The sequence below is a fragment of the Nymphaea colorata genome, chromosome 7 (genome assembly GCF_008831285.2).
Source record: "Nymphaea colorata isolate Beijing-Zhang1983 chromosome 7, ASM883128v2, whole genome shotgun sequence".
Taxonomy (NCBI): Eukaryota; Viridiplantae; Streptophyta; class Magnoliopsida; order Nymphaeales; family Nymphaeaceae; genus Nymphaea; species Nymphaea colorata.
The window spans coordinates 16,970,727-16,993,615 of record NC_045144.1 but is presented as its reverse complement, the minus strand read 5'-3'; the positions used below and the strand labels follow the sequence as shown (position 1 = coordinate 16,993,615).

The following is a 22,889-nucleotide window of genomic DNA, read 5'->3' as shown; positions in this document are numbered from 1 at the left end:
ATTCCATGCCTTTTTCTTTTTTCCTTGCTCTGTGTGTGGACAAACCTTGACTTATTATTATGTCCACACGAAGAGGTAGAGTAAATTTTCTCCAGTAACTTTGTTCTCTCTCTCTCTCTCCCTAGAATGTAGACATAATCTGTTTTTGTGTTTTTGTGGCAAAACATAATTCACTAGGCTTTTGGGGTGTGCTCGTAATTTTTATGGAATAAAATTATCTTGTAACCACCTTCCTCTCAATATTACTTGTAGTAAGCCCATGGTTAAACAGGCTGTTTCAGTAGTGGTTCTTTATTGGTGAAGTTAACAACCAATGCCTAGAAATAAGGATCATAGCGGTCACTGATGCATTCTTAAACATGATGCCATGCTCCACCACTTAGGACACAAAGTTATAGTGCCCACATACAATGGTTTCAATTGATAGGTTCTCTGTTAAAAGAAATATTAGAACACGCTACTGGATTTGCAAATACAATGGTTTAATACAAAAATTTTTAATTAAATCCATTCTACGTTACTAATATTTTTTTAATTGTCATTTACATTTATATTTTAAATGAATTTGTGTTAATTAATTGTGATTAATCCAGTACGTTTGGTAAACATGAAGGCTGAATAAGTAGGTTTTATATAATGACTTACTGAAACTAATACGTTGTTTTTACAACTAATCATACGTGACTTCACATTCCATTGATTGTGAATGTTGGACTCAGTGTGTGATTACGCATGACGATTTAGACTCGGTCTATTTCATTATAACAATCATTAATTATCTTGCATAGACCAAGTCGCTATGAGCTAAGCCTGACTGGCAAACTCAAGCCCAGTCATGCCGGCAACTAAGAGCCCAAGCAGTACTGGCTAATCTCTATAAAACCAACATCATCTCATTTCTTTCCCTCTCAATCCACCTCTTGCTTCCATCATTAGCCGTACGACCACCACCACCTCCGCTCCGCCGCCACCACCATGGCCGCACCACGGTTACTCCTAACAGCAGCAGTCATCGGGCTCTCATTTGGTGGTCGCATCACACACTCCCAGCCGCACCGAAGAACACGAGAACCAGAGGAAGGTGTAGTTGGCGGCAGTGAGGACCCCACCGCCGAGGAGGAGCCTTACTCTGGCGACCTGCCGTCGCTCGGACTGCGCCGGTACCTGGCCAATCCTGGAAGCCGCAAAGGTGCGACAAAAAACGGAAGATCTGCAACTGAAGGAAGCCCTGGCCCTGACTGCTGCCACAAGAAGTGCGTGGATCAAGACCGATCGCCTTCAACTGCGGCCAAATGTGGGAGGAGTGCAGGTTCACGAAGACGTGCTGCAAGGGAGGTGCGTGATCTGGCGTTCGACAGAAAGAACTGCGGGAGATGCGGAACAAGTGCCGTAAGGGGTCCTACTGCCTATATGGCATGTGTGGCTACGCTTAGTGCTTGCTGCGGTGATGTTTACGAAGCACTGCTCCCCTTGAATGTTATTGGCATTAAAATGTGGTGCTACATTGTGCCACCTCTCTCTCTCTTTTCAGTTTCAACTTGCATACTTAGTTTACTTATACTGTATTGCCTTCGTTTAAGATGCCTCCTTTTGTTTGTTTGTTTGTTTGTATTTCGTTTTGCATTCCTTTCCATTCCTATTTCTCTGCGACTTCTCTTCACAATCATTTTGTCTCCTTCTCTCATTGTAATTTGTAATGTGAATCTACAGTTGGAGTTTGGTTTATGAACAGTACGCCCAATGTTCTTTCCTCAGTGTCTACAGTGTTGGTGTTCGGCCGCTTCTCACAGTGTGAGAAGAAGTTGGGGTCGAAAGGATTATGCCAGTTGCTTGCCTTCCCCTTCAAAGCATCTTCTCGGAAGAAAGGCTTTAGTCGAACCCTACTACATCTAAAGGTGGTGGTCGAAATTTCTGATTGAAGCACAGAACCTTTAAAAAGTTAATAGTTGAGGGGCACCAATATATAAATAAATGAATTACTAATTAAATTACAATGAAGATTAGTATGTAAATCTGCAAAGCCTACATGAGCATGTGCCATTGGATACTCCCATCATATGGTTTGGCTAGGTTCATATTCAGGGTTGCCATGATGTCCCCTACAGTTTAAAAAAAAAAAATACATGTAATTTAACAAAAAAAATCATTAGGTTATATAAAATCTTAAAAAGTTATATTGTAGCCCTTGTTAAAACTTTGTTTGTCCTCTCTAATGAAAAATTTTTATGTCGCCAAAGTTCATATGCATATATTTAACTCAAATGTTTCTTCATTGCAAATGTTTAACAGTTACGCAAACCCAAATGTGAGTTGGAAATAAATTGTCTACCGTCTACGGTGTAAATTTAATATTATATAGGGAAAGTATGAAAATAACCAGAAATAACGACAAAATTACACAATAATTACTATGAAATGACCTGAAAAACGTTAAAGGAAATTAAAGGCTATATGGAAAAAAAAGGTAGCGGAAATGAAAACCGGAAAAGTTTGAAATCTAAGATTTGTTAAAGCATCTAAATTTGCTAATGCCAAACTTCTATTTTTATTGTAAACAATTCTAAACGCCAATTACCTAAAGGAAAATTTTCACCAGCTTCAAAAAAAATTAAAAGTTTCCAAATGAATTAAATTGCTCTCTAAATGTCAGGCTTCATAATAGATCCAATATAAGTATACATGATAAAGAATTTTTAAAAAATATCCAAATTAAAGGATTTAGAGAGGCACAAACTTTTTACCGAGCTAAGCTGAGAACAAACAAATAACTTTTTTTTCATCTCATATCGACGTATATAAATTTTATTTATCAATATCACATTTTCTACAAAATTTAATATAATTTTGACATTTACTTCTCTTATTTTGTTGCGTACTAATGGTACCCACGGTCCCACGGAGCTGGGAGCTACTATCTGCTATCTTGGAGAGAATAAGCGAGGACAGAACGTTCCGCCATGGCATTCCTGGAAAAATGGGACACGCGATATATACGGGCTGCAAGCAGCCCATATTTTAGTCCCCATTCCCCATGTTCTTGACGTTTTGCCTTCGTGGCACTCATGCATATGGCCTGTTTTCTTTTTTCTTTTTTTTTTCTTTCTGCAGATTCTGTCTTCAAAATGGGTCACTGATGAGTTATCCACGATCCATTGACCATCCATGTTGCATCTCCATGAGATGATAACTTGATAGGTCCGATGTGTGCTCCAAACTTAATATCTCACACCCGAATAATTAAGTTGGAACTGTTTTCGTTATAGAAGACTCATTTGATGGCTGTGGAGATTGAAATGGGTAAAGGGACTATAAAGAACATCAAAACTGGTTTGAAGAAAACACACTTTTAAGAAAACCTGGGTTTGTAAAAGAGTGTGAGAATCCTGATCCCCCATAAGCTATTCAAAATCAAGTTTTGGATGTGTCACCAAACATAAAAACAAAGTTTCTAAAACTTATTAAAAAACTTGGTTTTCTTAAAAGCTAGTTTTTACAAAAATGGGTTAGAGAAGGATGTCAACCAAATTCCGCCTTAATCTCTAGTACCAATGAAAAGCACAACAGGACTAAGCTTGTGCATCGGGCCCAATTGATTTTTTAATATAATTTGTATTTAATAATGATATATATTTTATTATTAAAAATATATTTTATATTTAAAATTTTTTATTTTATATTAATTTTCATTTTGTTTTAACCAAACTGGGCACTAGCTTGGATGTGGGGTTTCGACTCGGGCCTGAACTCGATTTTCGGGAGTCGGGCCGCGCCAGCCCGATGCGCAGGCCTCGACGCTGATCCCAAACCACCGAAAGCAATCACGTGCAATTGGGGATGGGGAAGGGTAAGACTTTCAGCTTCCCAACTAGTACCAATGAAAAAATTTAAGAAACATAAGTCGACCAACCATGAAAGTCTTTCATCTAGTTGTCAATACGCATTCTATCGACCACTTTGGCAAAACCAGTCATGTGATTCATGATGATTGGTGATTCAAACAACTAGGACCACAATGTTTGCTAACCATTCATGATAGTCAATTGTTCGGATGAAGACTACCTTTAGTAGGTCTTTTAGACCTTCCTTAACCTGTCATTTAAGACGTGGGTCTAGTTTCGTCAATTTTTGTTTGATTGGCTTGCATTTTGGTTTCAATGGTAGTCGATGCTTTACTAATTTTGTATTGAGTCCTGGCATATCCTCATAAGTCCATGCAAAGGCTACTTGATGCTCTTTGAGGAAGTCTTTCAACTCTTTTCTTTTTTCTGCTGAGAGACTTGTTTTGATTTGCAAAATCTTTGGATTCTCTTTCGTGCCAATGTTAATTTCCTCAATTGGATCATTAATCAAAGGTGACGGTTGATCTTGCTTTCTTATTTGGATGAACTCTTGACATTCTGATTCAGTGAGTTCTGGATTTACCTCCTTGAAGGCTCTTGGTGTTTGATCCTCAGGTGCCATCCTAAAGATTATAAAGAGGTTATATGAGATTTGAGACATTTTATATGGAAGTAAATTGCATATGTCATTGCAAATTTGAAGGTATTACAAAATAAAGACACTTGGTCTATTGGAGTACAATGACTACAAAATGACAAAACGATGACAAAATGATAACAGATTTGTTGATTCAGAATGATGGTGAACATCCGCCTATGTGGTTGCTCTTGACAAAAGGTACTGGGTTAATTTCTTCCTCAGCATCCACTTTTTCATAACTTTGACATCCCAAGGCTTGAGTTTCTCGTTGTCCTATCAAGGTAATTGGTTCCAAGATTCCATTTTATGTTTGCCAAGGTCAGTGAATGGCTGGTAGCCATGGCGCATGAGCAAATCCAATCCTTTCTCATTCTAGCAAAAATTTTTGAACAATGGATGACTTTTGTAACTTGTTTGTAGCTTGGTATCATTTTTCACCCACATTTGTTTCTTTGGTTTCTAAATGGCCAATTTGCTAAATCCTTGAGATATTTCTTCTTCTCTGCAGACACGAATACTAGATACCTTGATTGTATATATTGGTACTAGAATCATTGGATGCACAAGACGATTTTGTCTATCCTCTGCATAGATCGTTAAAGTATTACTGTTGTGAGTCCATTCGACGCACTGATGTAGAGTGGAAGGAACCGCATTGGTAGCATGGTAGCATGGATTTATGGTCCACCAAGCAATAAATTGAATGAGGGTTCTATATCCACCACATGGAATAAAACCCAATGATACGTATCAGAGATATTCAGATCCAAACATATACATCCTATGCAAGGTTGTCCTGTTCAATCATATCCATGGATGAAAATTGATGATGGAGTATAGTCGGTTTACCTTATGCCTAATGTATAAGATGTCTGCTGTAGACAAATATTCACGCTTGCTCCACCATCGATTAGAACATGAGAAACTCTAGTGTCCCTTGTTTCTACCACTATGCGTAAGGCATCATTATGTGACGTGCCTCCAATTGGGCGATCGGACCATTTTCATATAGTCCAAAAGCCCATTCATTCCACCTGTTAGGGCTAAATTCTTCTTTCTTGACTTGAGGTAAGGAATCTAATTCCTTAAAATGGATTCCAAAGGTTTAGGATCCCATATTTGTGACTTTTGATCGATCTCTGTCTAACTGTCTTGTTTGCCCGACCCAGTTTGTACATTGACAGATCCTTTATCATGTTTGGAGAGTAACCCAAAGAAATCCAGGGATGCTGTATCCCTTTTGTTTGCCACCACGACTTGAAGATTTGTTGAAAACTTGACCATTGAAATTGTTCATTTTCCATGTTTAGGAAAAGGGTTTTTGAGGATTTCCGGTTATTCACTGACCTCCTTGATGATTTCTTTGTTGAGTACATATTGCACAATATTTTTTAGTACAAGGCAATCTTCTGTATCATGTCCTGGTGCACGATGAAATTTGCATAATTGTTCTTTGTTTTTCCCCATCATTGGTGAGGGGTTGAAAACTTTCGGAAAAAACAGAGTGCCTCTTTCAATCAACATGTGCATGACTTCTTTTTAAGTTTGCTGTAATTGAGTGAATTTTATATCGTATCCTCATCTAGGATGTTTGTTTTTAGTTCCGTTGCTACTGCTACTAGCTTTGTCTGTTACCCCTTTATTCTTGGGATACTCTGCCCTTTCTTTTTTGAAGGTGGCGGCATCGGCTATGATGTTGGCCGGAGCATTTTGACTCCCGTTGTTCTGCTTTGTAACTTCCCTAACCTTTACCGGGATGACAACATCAAAAGTTTGATTTTCAATTACTGCTTCAATGCATTTTGCTCTCTCGGTGAGATCGATAAAAGACTTGATTGGAGCATTATAAATGAGGCTCCTCAGTGGTTGTGTCAAATTGTTCACGATCAGTCCCAGTGCGTGGGATTCAGAGATTGGGTCCCTCATCTTGTTGCTGGAAGACCTCCATCTTTGAATAAAGTACCTCACCTTTTCACTTGGCCTTTGTTTGAGAAAACACAGCGTGGTGATTGTTGGTGCAGTTTCGACATTCTGGATGAACCTTTCGATGAAAAGGTTAATTAATTTGTCAAAATTTTTCAATTCAACTGGATTGATACGCTTCTGGTACCGCTGTGTTGTAATTCCCTCTAACCACCTTGGGAAGCATTGAAAGAGAGCTCTATGATTGTAGTGAAATTTATAGCATTCTGCAAATAATATAGCCAAATGTGCCTTTGGGTCTCCATGGCCATCAAATTTTATAAATTTTTTAGGTAAATTTTTTATATACTTGTCATTTTCAAAACTTTCATAGAAATCTTCGCAGGTGAAATTCCTTTAGTTCTTTCCTTTGAGTTGAACTGCGTTCAACTTTTTTCAACTTCCTGAATTTTTTTTTCTATGATTCTCCTTTGTTCTTTATCTTGGGAGTCTTTGGTTCATCCTCACTACTGGATTCTATGGCAGTGCCTTCAGAAGAGTCGGAACTGCTCGATGAATATTTCTTTGTTGTCTTCCCTTTTTTTTGGTCCTCTCTGCCTGGGCTTGTTCTTCATTGAACATAATCATGTATTTTCGAAATCTTCTGTATTCTTTAAATTTTGGATCATTCGCTTCTATCGTGGGAGGTATTTCTGAGGAAGATTCTTCTCCCTTATCTCCCATAAAAGATTGCTCTAACTTCATTTCAATCTTTCCTTTGTTGGCTTCTGGTCTCGACCATAAAGCAGATGTTCACCTTGTAAGAAGAAAAATTGAAAATGTTAGGATTTGAATTGATGAGAGATAATTTGTATAAAGGAGAAAACGACAAATTTTGATTTCATATTGAAAGAAAGATGAGATTGACAAGGCTTGACAAAGTTCAACACAACTTGACAAAACCTGGCATGATTAACTAGAGATGATAATCTAGGACAGAAGGATAGATGGGGGGACTTCATCCCACCATTTTACATATTCGGGACTCATTCTCGGACCAAAGACAAGATAAAAGTGAGCAAATCATTTCCAACATTATTGGGCATAGGTGTATAACTCGGACCACTCTTCGTTATCCAATTCACACTCTATGATGGCTCCTTCTGACTCAATTGGATAGGCTTTCCTTTGACACAGTGAGAATTGTTCGAGGCAACGCTCTGGATGGTATTCAACTACGAAAAATGGTCCTAATAGAAGACTTCCTCTAACTGGGTTGTAGGTATATATTAACTTGATGACTTCTTTACCAAAGAAGTCCCAAATGATGGTTGAGTCATCCACTTCCTACGGTAGTGCTCCATACTAGATAACTGGCCATTGGTGTTTTGAAAATGACATGATTGTAGCCTCACGTGTTTGTAGAACCATGCTTGTAGTGCGAAGACACATCCTTCTATCGAGTCTGCATCCCTAATTGAGAATTTGGTCAGCCCTCTGTAAAGGAATGCTACGGCTGCCATTGCTATGGATATGTGACCGACTTTGACATGCTCCCATTTTCTGAAGAGGCGAGCTGTGCGAAAATCCATTACGTGTTCTCCATTGTTGAAGAAGATAAGACCCGTGGTGCAAGTCACCATAGAGTTTTTTTACTTGTCTGCAACACTTCTAGATAGTGAAGCAGGGTTGACATATTGGGAATATGTTTCACCAAGTTCTTTGTGACTTCTCTTCACAATCATTTTGTCCCCCTCTCATTGTAATTTGTAATGTGTATCTAGAGTTGGAGTTTGGCTTATGCTCGTTATGCCCAATGTTCTTGCCCTCAGTGTCTACAGTGTTGTTGTTCATGGCGTCCTCAATAGCTAATTTATGTAATTGATAGCCTGTTATTACAAAATTTATAACATGTGTGGATCATAGAGAAGATTGTTTGTGCATACAAAATATGAATCAAGTGACATGAGCTTTACCGAGTCAAGCTGAGTACATCTCGTAATGCTCGACCCAACCTTGAGCAAGGAATATGTGACTTGATCTGAGCTCGTTGTACATTTCTACACACTTGGATTAAAATTTGATTAAGTGCACCTGAATGGTAATCATATTTGAATTCAGTTAACTGCAAACTGAATTTGAATTTACTACCTATTCTTCACAAAATCTGACAAAAAGAAATAAGTTATATATATATATATATATACTAGATGATTTTTTTATATTTTGCAATGATAAAAACTATCACAAATGATGGATTTCATGTGTAAAGAGTTATGACCAATGAACTGTCATCCTGAATGCACTATTTACAACAGTTTTTAAAATCACAAAATATAAAGAAAAACCTACAGCCATGGGTTTATTTTAATATATATATATTTATATATATAACAACAACCAAGTAACTTTTGATGGACAATATTACTTAATTGGTGAGCCTACCCACTTTACTAGGTGATCCAAACATTTTCTTTTTCATAAAAAAATAAAATGCCCTTATTTTGTTATAAATAAATGCTCGGAACCGTCGTCAACCGTCATGAGTTAGCAATCTTACATTTTTGTGAACATATTCTTCACCCGAAATATTAGAGCAGGTTCACGGAACAATAGTTATGTGTAATGAATATGCCACAAACTTTTAGGCAGATTCATGAAAAACTCACAAAGTGTTTCCGCTGACAAACAATCCCTTAACCATGATTGTTGGTGCTTTCTCCTTGAGCAATTAACATGCTCTGGTTCTCTATGAACATTAATTTGTAAGGATAGATACTTCAAATTCAATAGCATCTTCTCCAGAAAAATCTGTTCAAGAGAATTGTGGAAAAGCAAGGATCTGTTGCACCAAACAGAACTCATCAAATTGAATTCTGCAAAAATGGGTCTGAAAATGCTTGTCATGTACCTGTCAAGTATGATGAGTTTGCAGATTAATGCAGAGGACTTTATATAAAGAATCTTCTGATTTTATCTTCCTAGGTATGGTGGGTTTTAAAAAGTTGGTAGGGATATTTTCATCCCAAGGACCTGACAGTATCCTGGACCTCTAACAAATGAGAAGTGGAAAAAATTTGTAGAACTGTTCATTGTGGTGGAGAGGAGAGACATGAAGAAGGATTTTGCTTGAGGATCTGGCTTGAATGGTTTATCTGAATCATTTCATTTCTAGTGTTGTTCCAGTGTTGATATGTAGAATTGAGAAGTCATCCTCTAGAATGGAATATTCTACAGGGATGAACGACCTTACTTTTTGTCTTCTTACTTTTTTTTCTAAATTCTTTATGGTGTTTAGTTTCTTGAACAGTTACTGATATCAGTAAGGTTAAGCTTTGCCTGGCAATTTTTCATTAAAGGAAATGCTGATACATCAACGGTAAAAAAGCAAGAAAAAATGTTGCTCAAATATCTGCATCAAGTAGAAGCAATAAAAAAATTATTTCTCTGCATTTTGTGTTACTCTGACCAATCATAAGCTATCACATGTCGACCTAAACCAAAATTCTAAAAAATAGAGGGACCGATAGCAGCAGCGGCTGCTCCATCACTACAATGAAACCCTTATTGATGGAGGATTCTACTTCATTCTCTCCTGCTGTAGCATATTTACTGATAGACACAACTGGCATCGCCTACAAAACATGAACTGCATTAGCTTCTTCGTGATAATTTCTCCTACTGGGAAAGGGTTTTCTAATTCACTCCCACCTAAGGAATAGGGAGATTTCCATTGCAGGCCTACCTTTTGTTTATAATTCAAAAAAAAAAAAGAAATAAAATTTTATGATTTTCCTAATAAGAAGTGTTCTTTCAATGGAAAAGTTGTCAATTAGGAGCTTAAAGTAAATTTCTACTGTTGGGGAGATTTCCTCACGCATACACAAACAGAGAATATGTCCTAAAACAGGATCTTATTCATGATAAATCATTGAGTCAATACTTTAACTGTAGCGGAATCGTATCTGAATCCATCTGAACAACTGGTGGGTAAATCGTAGTGGGATCTTCCAGGGCCTGTGCGGAGCACGTGTGGTTTTTCTCAGATGAAGAAGAGACAACCCTAGAAAGCGATGTTTTAACCCCTTGCACGACCCCAAGGACCACTACCCTTTTATATTATGAGCAATTACAGATTCAACCCATCAAAGAATTCATAATTGCATGCAGGTATCTATATATTATAAAATACCCCATACCATATTAAATGACGTGATATCCCAAAACGCAATCACTTAATCGGATATTTACATTAAGATAGCCATAATGTCTAAAATTCTTCATTCACATATGCCGGCTCACCAAATGATCCTTACACCGACAACCTGAAAACATGGGCCTACAATACACTAGCCCAATAATTACATGGAATTCACTTATTGCAAAAATATTTGGTACTTCAAATGCTAACATGCCTGACATTTCAAGTTGGTCTGCTCACTTTAGAGAGAGAGAGAGAGAGAGAGAGAGAGAGACAGAGAAGGCTTACTTGGGTGGACAGTGGTGACGAGGCCATAATTGGCAAAGCTACAAGTGTAGGGTTGCCTACCATTGGCACTCTAGTAGAGGTTCATGACAACAGAGGCATGGTTGATTTTGGTGTTTGGGAGAGAGCAGGCCTGCCCTGAAGCCAGCACGCTGCAGTTGACGCCATTGGAGCACGCGAAATCAATGTTGTTCTGAAGCATAGGTTCTTCAGTAGAAGGCCTCGCTATGCACCAGGTGTGGTTGTGTTCACAACCAAGCTGTGTTATATTTTTCCTTTTCAAGTGTATTATCTTTAAGTGGCTTTGGACGCATTTTCTTTTTCCGTTTAAACTAACCGGCAATATGAATAGCGAGTTTCTTCATGACGAAAACTATTCTGCTCATCAAACACTCCCCTTAATTAGTTATAAACCTTATTTACCAAATGATCTGAGTGCAAGAGATGGATCAAATCCGTAACAGCAAAATACATTAGAGATGATCAGGTCAGAATCCAATTGAGTATGGTACAGATGGACACTTAGAAGTTTTAAGCCAGTTCACTTAATCATGAATCTCAAACACTTTTGGGCACCAATCATTTCTTTCAATAACAAGTCGAAACGTTAAATTGGAAGGTATATACATAAAGTAGTATTGATCTATTGGAAAAAGAAACCAGCCTATGGAATTTGTAATTTCAAGAAAAAATAGAGCAGAAAAAATAGAAATGCCAATTTAAGGGTAGAAGAACTAATATACATGTAGCATTGTAATCAAGTAATTCTGTTGAAAGAAGCAACGGTAAGGAAGAAAAATCTCAGCATTCATTTATTTGAGATTGTAGAAAAGTACCTGCCCGTTTACCACCATCACGAATGATCCTGAAAAAATGTCAGAACACGAAAACAAAATGAGAAGTTATTTGTGAAGATTGAAGCGAACAAGAAAGAAAAATATATTCACATAAAACTATAGGCAGGACTCGAGATTAGGACAGTAGAAACAAGGGGAACAAATAATGTGAGATAACAAAAAAATAATAGGAGATCTCAGTACCATGACTGAAGAGTAGCATCAGGAGAAGAAGAACCAAGGAATTCATGGTCACTCTAGATTCCATCACAGGAGGAGAAGAGGAAAGATTGATGATCAGGTGGTCTATGGTGCTGTTGCAAGTAAGAGTGGGCGGTAGCGTCTCTCCATTTATAGAGGAAAAAAGTCTCGGAATAGAAAGGCCACCTAATAAATTTTCTGGCGCTCTGCCACAGGATGAAGCCACTGAGAAAGGAAGAAGACAGAAAGGCCGGGCGAGAAGTTACAATAGTATATATGTATATATGTATCCGGCCAGGTCGGCCTCCTAAACCCAATTCGGGTCAACCCAGTATGGTGAATTTTTTAATTAGGCTGGTCAAGTGTCCAATAGCCACAGCCCAAGCCTGGCCCATTAGAACCGGGTACCCAATTACCTTTTCAGTTCCCAGCCCATTGCCCACCCTTATTTTCAATTTTATTAATCATTGTTTCTCTTTCGGTGGTCAAAGCCATATGCCTAACAAGGTTATTTTAGTCATTTCCAACCCTAAGCCATTAACGTGCTAATTGCTTGGCCTCACAGATGTCATGATCTTTAGGTTGTCTCTATGGAATCGACATAAAAGACCTTATAAAATGTTTATGAATTTAAGAAGATCCAAAAGCTTGGTTATCCACAATTTCTGAACTATATATTAGAAGATATTTTCTTTGTTTCTTATTCTATTCTTAGATTTTTATAAAAGTGGATCACAAGATCGTGATTGTTTCACTCTACATAAGAGGACACGCAAGACAAATCGGCAGAAACTATATCTAACCTGCATCAAAAGAACTAAATCTCAAATAAGGTGAATATATTATTATGTTACTTGCATACAATAATATAAAAAAAATAGACAGAAAAAATCCTATGTTGGAAGGAGAATGCTTTAGTGATGAATAGTGATGAAAAAATCCTATACCTATTCATTTGTCTTTATAAGTAGTCACTTGACCTGTTTTAATAATTATTTTTCAATAAAAGAATGCTTGAAAATTTTCTCCTCGGGATTGTGCACGCAGAACATACGTTGTTCATGACCATATATGCTCACAGACGCCATATCTTCTACTGGGAAAATTTTGGTTCCTTATAAAACTCACCTTGCCTTGAAAACATGTATCTTGGGGAAGTCACTACGTATATTTATACACTAAGCGGTACAGTGTTCAGAATCAGCGCCTGAATTGGCTTCAGCCGAACCAGTTTGACGGCCGATTGTAGAACAGTAAAAATGTTTGTTTTAACTACTTACTGCTTTGAATATTTTGATAATATTTTTAAAATCAATGCTGTTTTTATTTTTTAACAGATAATTTTCAAGTATTCTCATTGATTTTCAAACTGACGTTTTTTTTTTCCACGTTTTACTCAGGGAACCACTGGTTCGGATTTAGGAAATGACATCCGAGGACATTCTAGTTTCAATATACATGACCATACTCAGATTTAAAGGATTTAGTTTTAAATAAATGTTCTATATTCACATCTGTTACATTTTGAAAATTGGCCACATTCGGTTCAAAATTCGGCTTTGCATTCAAGTACGAATATAAAAATCAGATTCAGATTGTGAATTTGGATATGACTTTCCTTTGTTCATCTTCGACTACGAATATGTGAATATCAGAAAAAGCGGATACGGATCCTGAAATCAGATTTTGGATTTGGATTCTGATATGAGTATTTTTATTCATATCTTCAAATCTGAATATGTGAATATCCGAAAAAAAGGATATCCAATTTACATCTGATCCGTTGACATCCCTATAACCAGGAATGAGGGAACTTCTCCTTTACTCGAGTTTCATTCATCAAACGGTCCTCATAATAGATCCAATATACGTATACATCATAAAGAATTAAAAAAAAAAGTATCCAAATTAAAGGATTTAGGGAGCCGCAAACTTTTTACCGAGCTAAGTTGATGACAAACAAATAATAGTTTTTTTTTTCATCTTATATTGGCATATATTAATTTTAATTATCAATACCACATTTTCTACAAAATTTAATATAATATTGACATTTATTTCTTTTATTTTTTGTTGCATACAAGTGGTACCCATGGAGCTCGGAGTTCTTATCTGCCATGTTGGAGAGAATAAGGGAGGACAGAGCGTTCCGGCTTGGCGTTCCTGGGAAAACAGGACATGCAATGTATATGGCCTGCAAGCAGCCCATGTTTGCGTCCCCATTCCCCATGTTCTTATCGTTTTGCCCTAGTTGCACTCATCGGTACAGCCCGTTTTCTTTTTTCTTTTCCCTTTTTTTCGCAGATCCAGTCTTTAAAATGGGTAACTGATGAGTTATCCACGATCCATTGACCATCCGTGTGGTTTCTCCACAAGACGACAACTTGATAGGTCCGATGTGTACTCCAAACGTAGATACCTCACACCTGAATAAATAAGTTGGAACTCTTTTCGTTATACAAAATATGTTTGATGGCTGGGGAAATTGAAAAAGTAAAAAGACTATGAAGAACGTTTTTTTTTTTTTCAAAAAGCTTAAGGGGATGCTTGGGTGACACTTGAAAGCCAGGTTTTGAATGCAAAACAAAACATAGTTTTGCCCTCCAAAACCACGTTTTTGGAGTGTTTGGGTGCCAACAAAACTAGTTTGAAGAAAACCCGATTTTAAGAAAACCTGGCTTTGTAAGAGAAAGTGACAAGCCTGATCCCCAATAAGCTATTCAAAATCAAGTTTTGGATGTCTCCAAAACATAAAAGCCAAGTTTCTAAAACTTAGTAAAAAACTTGGTTTTTATAAAAGCTAGTTTTTACAAAATTGGGTTAGAGATGGATGTCATCCAAATACCCCCTTAATCTCTAGTTCCAATGAAAAGCACAACAAGACTAAGCCTGGGCATCGGGTCCAATTTATTTTTTAATATTAATTTTATTTAATAATGATACATATTTTATTACTAAAAAAATATTTTATATTTAAAAATTTTGGTTTTACATTAATATTTTTTTTTGTTGTAACCAAGCTGGGCACATGCTCGGATGTGGAGTTTCAAGCCGGGCTTGAACTCAAGTTTCGGGTGTCGGGCCTGGCCAACCCGATGCCCAGGCCTCGATGCCGATCCCAAGCCACCAAAAGCAATCATGTGCTATTGGGGATGGGGAAGGGTAAGAGTTTCAGCATCCCAACTAGTACCGATGAAAAAGTTTAGAAAACATAAGCAAACCAAACATTAAAGTCTTTCATCTAGTTGTCAACGCATTCTATCGACCACTCTGGCAAAACCAATCATGTGTTTCGTGATGATGGGTGATTCAAACAAGTAGTGACTTGATCCCAATTTTCTTATTCGACTACACCATCAGGGCATTATATGCTTTCGATTAAGTCTTATCACTCATACATGCTGATCATTAAGTATTTTTTTCATAATTGACTTTAATTTGAATATAACCTATGATCGAGAATAGTTGGGTGAGTGGAAGGAGTATATATATTAAAGACTGATAGAGAGTGTAAAAGATAGTGGGAGAAATTACAGCAATCAGACCAAGCATATTCTTTATGCGTCCCTTCAATCAATACAAAATTGTGTAGTGGGGTTCCATCAAATACTGTAGAGCCCACAAATTACAGTCAGTCCTATAACTAGCTCGGAAGTAGGTAGGCCGAGCCAAGCAGAGCCAAGTCTAAGTCGAAGTTTGACCTTCGAGCCCAATAAAACTTGAGTCTGGTATGCCCCAACCAGGGGCGGAGGCCGGGGCCAGGTTGAAACTCATAAACAGTCGCCACCAAAGTTAAGCTGGGCATTGCCCGGAAGGCCTGGATTATGATCAAAATGTTGGGATTTTGAGTGAAATTTTCTTAAAGAAAATTGTGCATAATCATTAAATATTACATACATTTCACAAATTATGACTTGTCAAACATATAGAGTTCTCACATATATATATATATAGACACACACACACACCATCCCAGACCGTTAGGTCAGAAAAAAAACCAGATCATTCAATTGTTTTGCCAAAAATATTTTAAACAAAATAAAAACATCCTAATGTGTATATAAAAACTAATTTAATACCAAACATGTTATAGTTTGTTGTTATGAAAGATGGAGATTTCTCAACCATCAACATATCAATGTTAGAAGGGTCGTTCAATCTTGAAATCGTGAAAGCCAGGTTAGACCACACAAAGTGCACCATAACCATTGTATTTAAGTAGTCTGGTTTGTATTCTGGAACATACCAATTACTCTCCCGCTTTATATATATATATATATATTACACATATATTAACGGCAAGAATGTTAGGTCAAAGCATAAATGTATATGCAATAATAAACGGAACTCAAGGTAACCGGATTGAGTAGCTAACTTGCCATAGTTATGTAACTCTGGGCTCTAGCAAGTAGCAACTAAGTCTTTCGAACAGGGACAGAGCTAAAAAAATCAGGCTACGAGACATAAGTTAAAAAATTTAAACTTTAAAGAGCGTCAATATATCCAAAAAAAAATTACCCTAATCTATCAATAAGAAAATAAACTTTTTTTTTTGTTTGTTTGGGCTACTGCCCACATTGTGTTCACAACTGCCTATGCCTCTACTCTGGACTCAGGCAAGGTGCATGGTTTCCTTATATATTAGATCCAGAAAATACACAAATATATTTAGAAAATTTCCGCTTTGATGCCCAACCTTGTGTCACATACTTCTGAAAAACCTCCTTTGCTTTTTTTTTTTCTAAAAGTTTTTCTGTAAATGGCCCTCACATTTGCTGGCATTAATTTTTGTTCTTTGTTTTTGTAACTTCAGTTCAAATATATTGGTCAGGTCCAATGAACTTCAAATTTTAGGCAGTAAAAATTTAACAGCGATACGCCATCTCTCATCCCAATATTGATTTAATTACTAGAAAGAATAAAAGTTCAATGTTAATTGAAAGAATCAATTGTGATTTATTCCATGCCTTTTTCTTTTTTCCTTGCTCTGTGTGTGGACAAACCTTGACTTATTATTATGTCCACACGAAGAGGTAGAGTAAATTTTCTCCAGTAACTTTGTTCTCTCTCTCTCTCTCCCTAGAATGTAGACATAATCTGTTTTTGTGTTTTTGTGGCAAAACATAATTCACTAGGCTTTTGGGGGTGTGCTCGTAATTTTTATGGAATAAAATTATCTTGTAACCACCTTCCTCTCAATATTACTTGTAGTAAGCCCATGGTTAAACAGGCTGTTTCAGTAGTGGTTCTTTATTGGTGAAGTTAACAACCAATGCCTAGAAATAAGGATCATAGCGGTCACTGATGCATTCTTAAACATGATGCCATGCTCCACCACTTAGGACACAAAGTTATAGTGCCCACATACAATGGTTTCAATTGATAGGTTCTCTGTTAAAAGAAATATTAGAACACGCTACTGGATTTGCAAATACAATGGTTTAATACAAAAATTTTTAATTAAATCCATTCTACGTTACTAATATTTTTTTAATTGTCATTTACATTTATATTTTAAATGAATTTGTGTTAATTAATTGTGATTAATCCAGTACGTTTGGTAAACATGAAGGCTGAATAAGTAGGTTTTATATAATGACTTACTGAAACTAATACGTTGTTTTTACAACTAATCATACGTGACTTCACATTCCATTGATTGTGAATGTTGGACTCAGTGTGTGATTACGCATGACGATTTAGACTCGGTCTATTTCATTATAACAATCATTAATTATCTTGCATAGACCAAGTCGCTATGAGCTAAGCCTGACTGGCAAACTCAAGCCCAGTCATGCCGGCAACTAAGAGCCCAAGCAGTACTGGCTAATTCTCTATAAAACCAACATCATCTCATTTCTTTCCCTCTCAATCCACCTCTTGCTTCCATCATTAGCCGTACGACCACCACCACCTCCGCCTCCGCCGCCACCACCATGGCCGCACCACGGTTACTCCTAACAGCAGCAGTCATCGGGGCTCTCATTTTGGTGGTCGCATCCACGACACTCCCAGCCGCAACCGAAGAACACGAGGAACCAGAGGAAGGTGTAGTTGGCGGCAGTGAGGACCCCACCGCCGAGGAGGAGCCTTACTCTGGCGACCTGCCGTCGCTCGGACTGCGCCGGTACCTGGCCAGATCCTGGAAGCCGCAAAGGTGCGACAAAAAACGGAAGATCTGCAAACTGAAGGGAAGCCCTGGCCCTGACTGCTGCCACAAGAAGTGCGTGGATCGGAAGACCGATCGCCTCAACTGCGGCAAATGTGGGAGGAGGTGCAGGTTCACGAAGACGTGCTGCAAGGGGAGGTGCGTGAATCTGGCGTTCGACAGAAAGAACTGCGGGAGATGCGGGAACAAGTGCCGTAAGGGGTCCTACTGCCTATATGGCATGTGTGGCTACGCTTAGTGCTTGCTGCGGTGATGTTTACGAAGCACTGCTCCCCTTGAATGTTATTGGCATTAAAATGTGGTGCTACATTGTGCCACCTCTCTCTCTCTTTTTCAGTTTCAACTTGCATACTTAGTTTACGTTATACTGTATTGCCTTCGTTTAAGATGCCTCCTTTTGTTTGTTTGTTTGTTTGTATTTCGTTTTGCATTCCTTTCCATTCCTATTTCTCTGCGACTTCTCTTCACAATCATTTTGTCTCCTTCTCTCATTGTAATTTGTAATGTGAATCTACAGTTGGAGTTTGGTTTATGAACAGTACGCCCAATGTTCTTTCCTCAGTGTCTACAGTGTTGGTGTTCGGCGCTTCTCACAGTGTGAGAAGAAGTTGGGGTCGAAAGGATTATGCCAGTTGCTTGCCTTCCCCTTCAAAGCATCTTCTCGGAAGAAAGGCTTTAGTCGAACCCTACTACATCTAAAGGTGGTGGTCGAAATTTCTGATTGAAGCACAGAACCTTTAAAAAGTTAATAGTTGAGGGGCACCAATATATAAATAAATGAATTACTAATTAAATTACAATGAAGGATTAGTATGTAAATCTGCAAAGCCTACATGAGCATGTGCCATTGGATACTCCCATCATATGGTTTGGCTAGGTTCATATTCAGGGTTGCCATGATGTCCCCTACAGTTTAAAAAAAAAAAATACATGTAATTTAACAAAAAAAAATCATTTAGGTTATATAAAATCTTAAAAAGTTATATTGTAGCCCTTGTTAAAACTTTGTTTGTCCTCTCTAATGAAAAATTTTTATGTCGCCAAAGTTCATATGCATATATTTAACTCAAATGTTTCTTCATTGCAAATGTTTAACAGTTACGCAAACCCAAATGTGAGTTGGAAATAAATTGTCTACCGTCTACGGTGTAAATTTAATATTATATAGGGAAAGTATGAAAATAACCAGAAATAACGACAAAATTACACAATAATTACTATGAAATGACCTGAAAAACGTTAAAGGAAATTAAAGGCTATATGGAAAAAAAAGGTAGCGGAAATGAAAACCGGAAAAGTTTGAAATCTAAGATTTGTTAAAGCATCTAAATTTGCTAATGCCAAACTTCTATTTTTATTGTAAACAATTCTAAACGCCAATTACCTAAAGGAAAATTTTTCACCAGCTTCAAAAAAAATTAAAAGTTTCCAAATGAATTAAATTGCTCTCTAAATGTCAGGCTTCATAATAGATCCAATATAAGTATACATGATAAAGAATTTTTAAAAAATATCCAAATTAAAGGATTTAGAGAGGCACAAACTTTTTACCGAGCTAAGCTGAGAACAAACAAATAACTTTTTTTTTCATCTCATATCGACGTATATAAATTTTATTTATCAATATCACATTTTCTACAAAATTTAATATAATTTTGACATTTACTTCTCTTATTTTTGTTGCGTACTAATGGTACCCACGGTCCCACGGAGCTGGGAGCTACTATCTGCTATCTTGGAGAGAATAAGCGAGGACAGAACGTTCCGCCATGGCATTCCTGGAAAAATGGGACACGCGATATATACGGGCTGCAAGCAGCCCATATTTTAGTCCCCATTCCCCATGTTCTTGACGTTTTGCCTTCGTGGCACTCATGCATATGGCCTGTTTTCTTTTTTTCTTTTTTTTTTTCTTTCTGCAGATTCTGTCTTCAAAATGGGTCACTGATGAGTTATCCACGATCCATTGACCATCCATGTTGCATCTCCATGAGATGATAACTTGATAGGTCCGATGTGTGCTCCAAACTTAATATCTCACACCCGAATAATTAAGTTGGAACTGTTTTCGTTATAGAAGACTCATTTGATGGCTGTGGAGATTGAAATGGGTAAAGGGACTATAAAGAACATCAAAACTGGTTTGAAGAAAACACACTTTTAAGAAAACCTGGGTTTGTAAAAGAGTGTGAGAATCCTGATCCCCCCATAAGCTATTCAAAATCAAGTTTTGGATGTGTCACCAAACATAAAAACAAAGTTTCTAAAACTTATTAAAAAACTTGGTTTTCTTAAAAGCTAGTTTTTACAAAAATGGGTTAGAGAAGGATGTCAACCAAATTCCGCCTTAATCTCTAGTACCAATGAAAAGCACAACAGGACTAAGCTTGTGCATCGGGCCCAATTGATTTTTTAATATAATTTGTATTTAATAATGATATATATTTTATTATTAAAAATATATTTTTATATTTAAAATTTTTTATTTTATATTAATTTTCATTTTGTTTTAACCAAACTGGGCACTAGCTTGGATGTGGGGTTTCGACTCGGGCCTGAACTCGATTTTCGGGAGTCGGGCCGCGCCAGCCCGATGCGCAGGCCTCGACGCTGATCCCAAACCACCGAAAGCAATCACGTGCAATTGGGGATGGGGAAGGGTAAGACTTTCAGCTTCCCAACTAGTACCAATGAAAAAATTTAAGAAACATAAGTCGACCAACCATGAAAGTCTTTCATCTAGTTGTCAATACGCATTCTATCGACCACTTTGGCAAAACCAGTCATGTGATTCATGATGATTGGTGATTCAAACAACTAGGACCACAATGTTTGCTAACCATTCATGATAGTCAATTGTTCGGATGAAGACTACCTTTAGTAGGTCTTTTAGACCTTCCTTAACCTGTCATTTAAGACGTGGGTCTAGTTTCGTCAATTTTTGTTTGATTGGCTTGCATTTTGGTTTCAATGGTAGTCGATGCTTTACTAATTTTGTATTGAGTCCTGGCATATCCTCATAAGTCCATGCAAAGGCTACTTGATGCTCTTTGAGGAAGTCTTTCAACTCTTTTCTTTTTTCTGCTGAGAGACTTGTTTTGATTTGCAAAATCTTTGGATTCTCTTTCGTGCCAATGTTAATTTCCTCAATTGGATCATTAATCAAAGGTGACGGTTGATCTTGCTTTCTTATTTGGATGAACTCTTGACATTCTGATTCAGTGAGTTCTGGATTTACCTCCTTGAAGGCTCTTGGTGTTTGATCCTCAGGTGCCATCCTAAAGATTATAAAGAGGTTATATGAGATTTGAGACATTTTATATGGAAGTAAATTGCATATGTCATTGCAAATTTGAAGGTATTACAAAATAAAGACACTTGGTCTATTGGAGTACAATGACTACAAAATGACAAAACGATGACAAAATGATAACAGATTTGTTGATTCAGAATGATGGTGAACATCCGCCTATGTGGTTGCTCTTGACAAAAGGTACTGGGTTGATTTCTTCCTCAGCATCCACTTTTTCATAACTTTGACATCCCAAGGCTTGAGTTTCTCGTTGTCCTATCAAGGTAATTGGTTCCAAGATTCCATTTTATGTTTGCCAAGGTCAGTGAATGGCTGGTAGCCATGGCGCATGAGCAAATCCAATCCTTTCTCATTCTAGCAAAAATTTTTGAACAATGGATGACTTTTGTAACTTGTTTGTAGCTTGGTATCATTTTTCACCCACATTTGTTTCTTTGGTTTCTAAATGGCCAATTTGCTAAATCCTTGAGATATTTCTTCTTCTCTGCAGACACGAATACTAGATACCTTGATTGTATATATTGGTACTAGAATCATTGGATGCACAAGACGATTTTGTCTATCCTCTGCATAGATCGTTAAAGTATTACTGTTGTGAGTCCATTCGACGCACTGATGTAGAGTGGAAGGAACCGCATTGGTAGCATGGTAGCATGGATTTATGGTCCACCAAGCAATAAATTGAATGAGGGTTCTATATCCACCACATGGAATAAAACCCAATGATACGTATCAGAGATATTCAGATCCAAACATATACATCCTATGCAAGGTTGTCCTGTTCAATCATATCCATGGATGAAAATTGATGATGGAGTATAGTCGGTTTACCTTATGCCTAATGTATAAGATGTCTGCTGTAGACAAATATTCACGCTTGCTCCACCATCGATTAGAACATGAGAAACTCTAGTGTCCCTTGTTTCTACCACTATGCGTAAGGCATCATTATGTGACGTGCCTCCAATTGGGCGATCGGACCATTTTCATATAGTCCAAAAGCCCATTCATTCCACCTGTTAGGGCTAAATTCTTCTTTCTTGACTTGAGGTAAGGAATCTAATTCCTTAAAATGGATTCCAAAGGTTTAGGATCCCATATTTGTGACTTTTGATCGATCTCTGTCTAACTGTCTTGTTTGCCCGACCCAGTTTGTACATTGACAGATCCTTTATCATGTTTGGAGAGTAACCCAAAGAAATCCAGGGATGCTGTATCCCTTTTGTTTGCCACCACGACTTGAAGATTTGTTGAAAACTTGACCATTGAAATTGTTCATTTTCCATGTTTAGGAAAAGGGTTTTTGAGGATTTCCGGTTATTCACTGACCTCCTTGATGATTTCTTTGTTGAGTACATATTGCACAATATTTTTTAGTACAAGGCAATCTTCTGTATCATGTCCTGGTGCACGATGAAATTTGCATAATTGTTCTTTGTTTTTCCCCATCATTGGTGAGGGGTTGAAAACTTTCGGAAAAAACAGAGTGCCTCTTTCAATCAA

At 37.3% G+C, this 22,889-nt stretch overlaps 1 protein-coding gene across 1 annotated transcript; it reads left to right on the top strand.

The window, feature by feature from the left end:
* The first annotated feature begins 17,820 nt into the window (after positions 1 to 17,820).
* Positions 17,821 to 18,327, top strand: LOC116257171 (stigma-specific STIG1-like protein 3). Its single transcript, XM_031633783.2, has one exon. The coding sequence runs from the start codon at positions 17,841 to 17,843 to the stop codon at positions 18,309 to 18,311; it is 471 nt and encodes a 156-aa protein (XP_031489643.1). The 5' UTR covers positions 17,821 to 17,840; the 3' UTR covers positions 18,312 to 18,327.
* Positions 18,328 to 22,889: the final 4,562 nt, after the last annotated feature.

What these genes read in the sequence shown, in the direction of transcription:
- LOC116257171 (XM_031633783.2), top strand. Translation starts at nt 17,841, where the DNA reads ATGGCCGCACCACGGTTACTCCTAACAGCAGCAGTCATCGGGGCTCTC.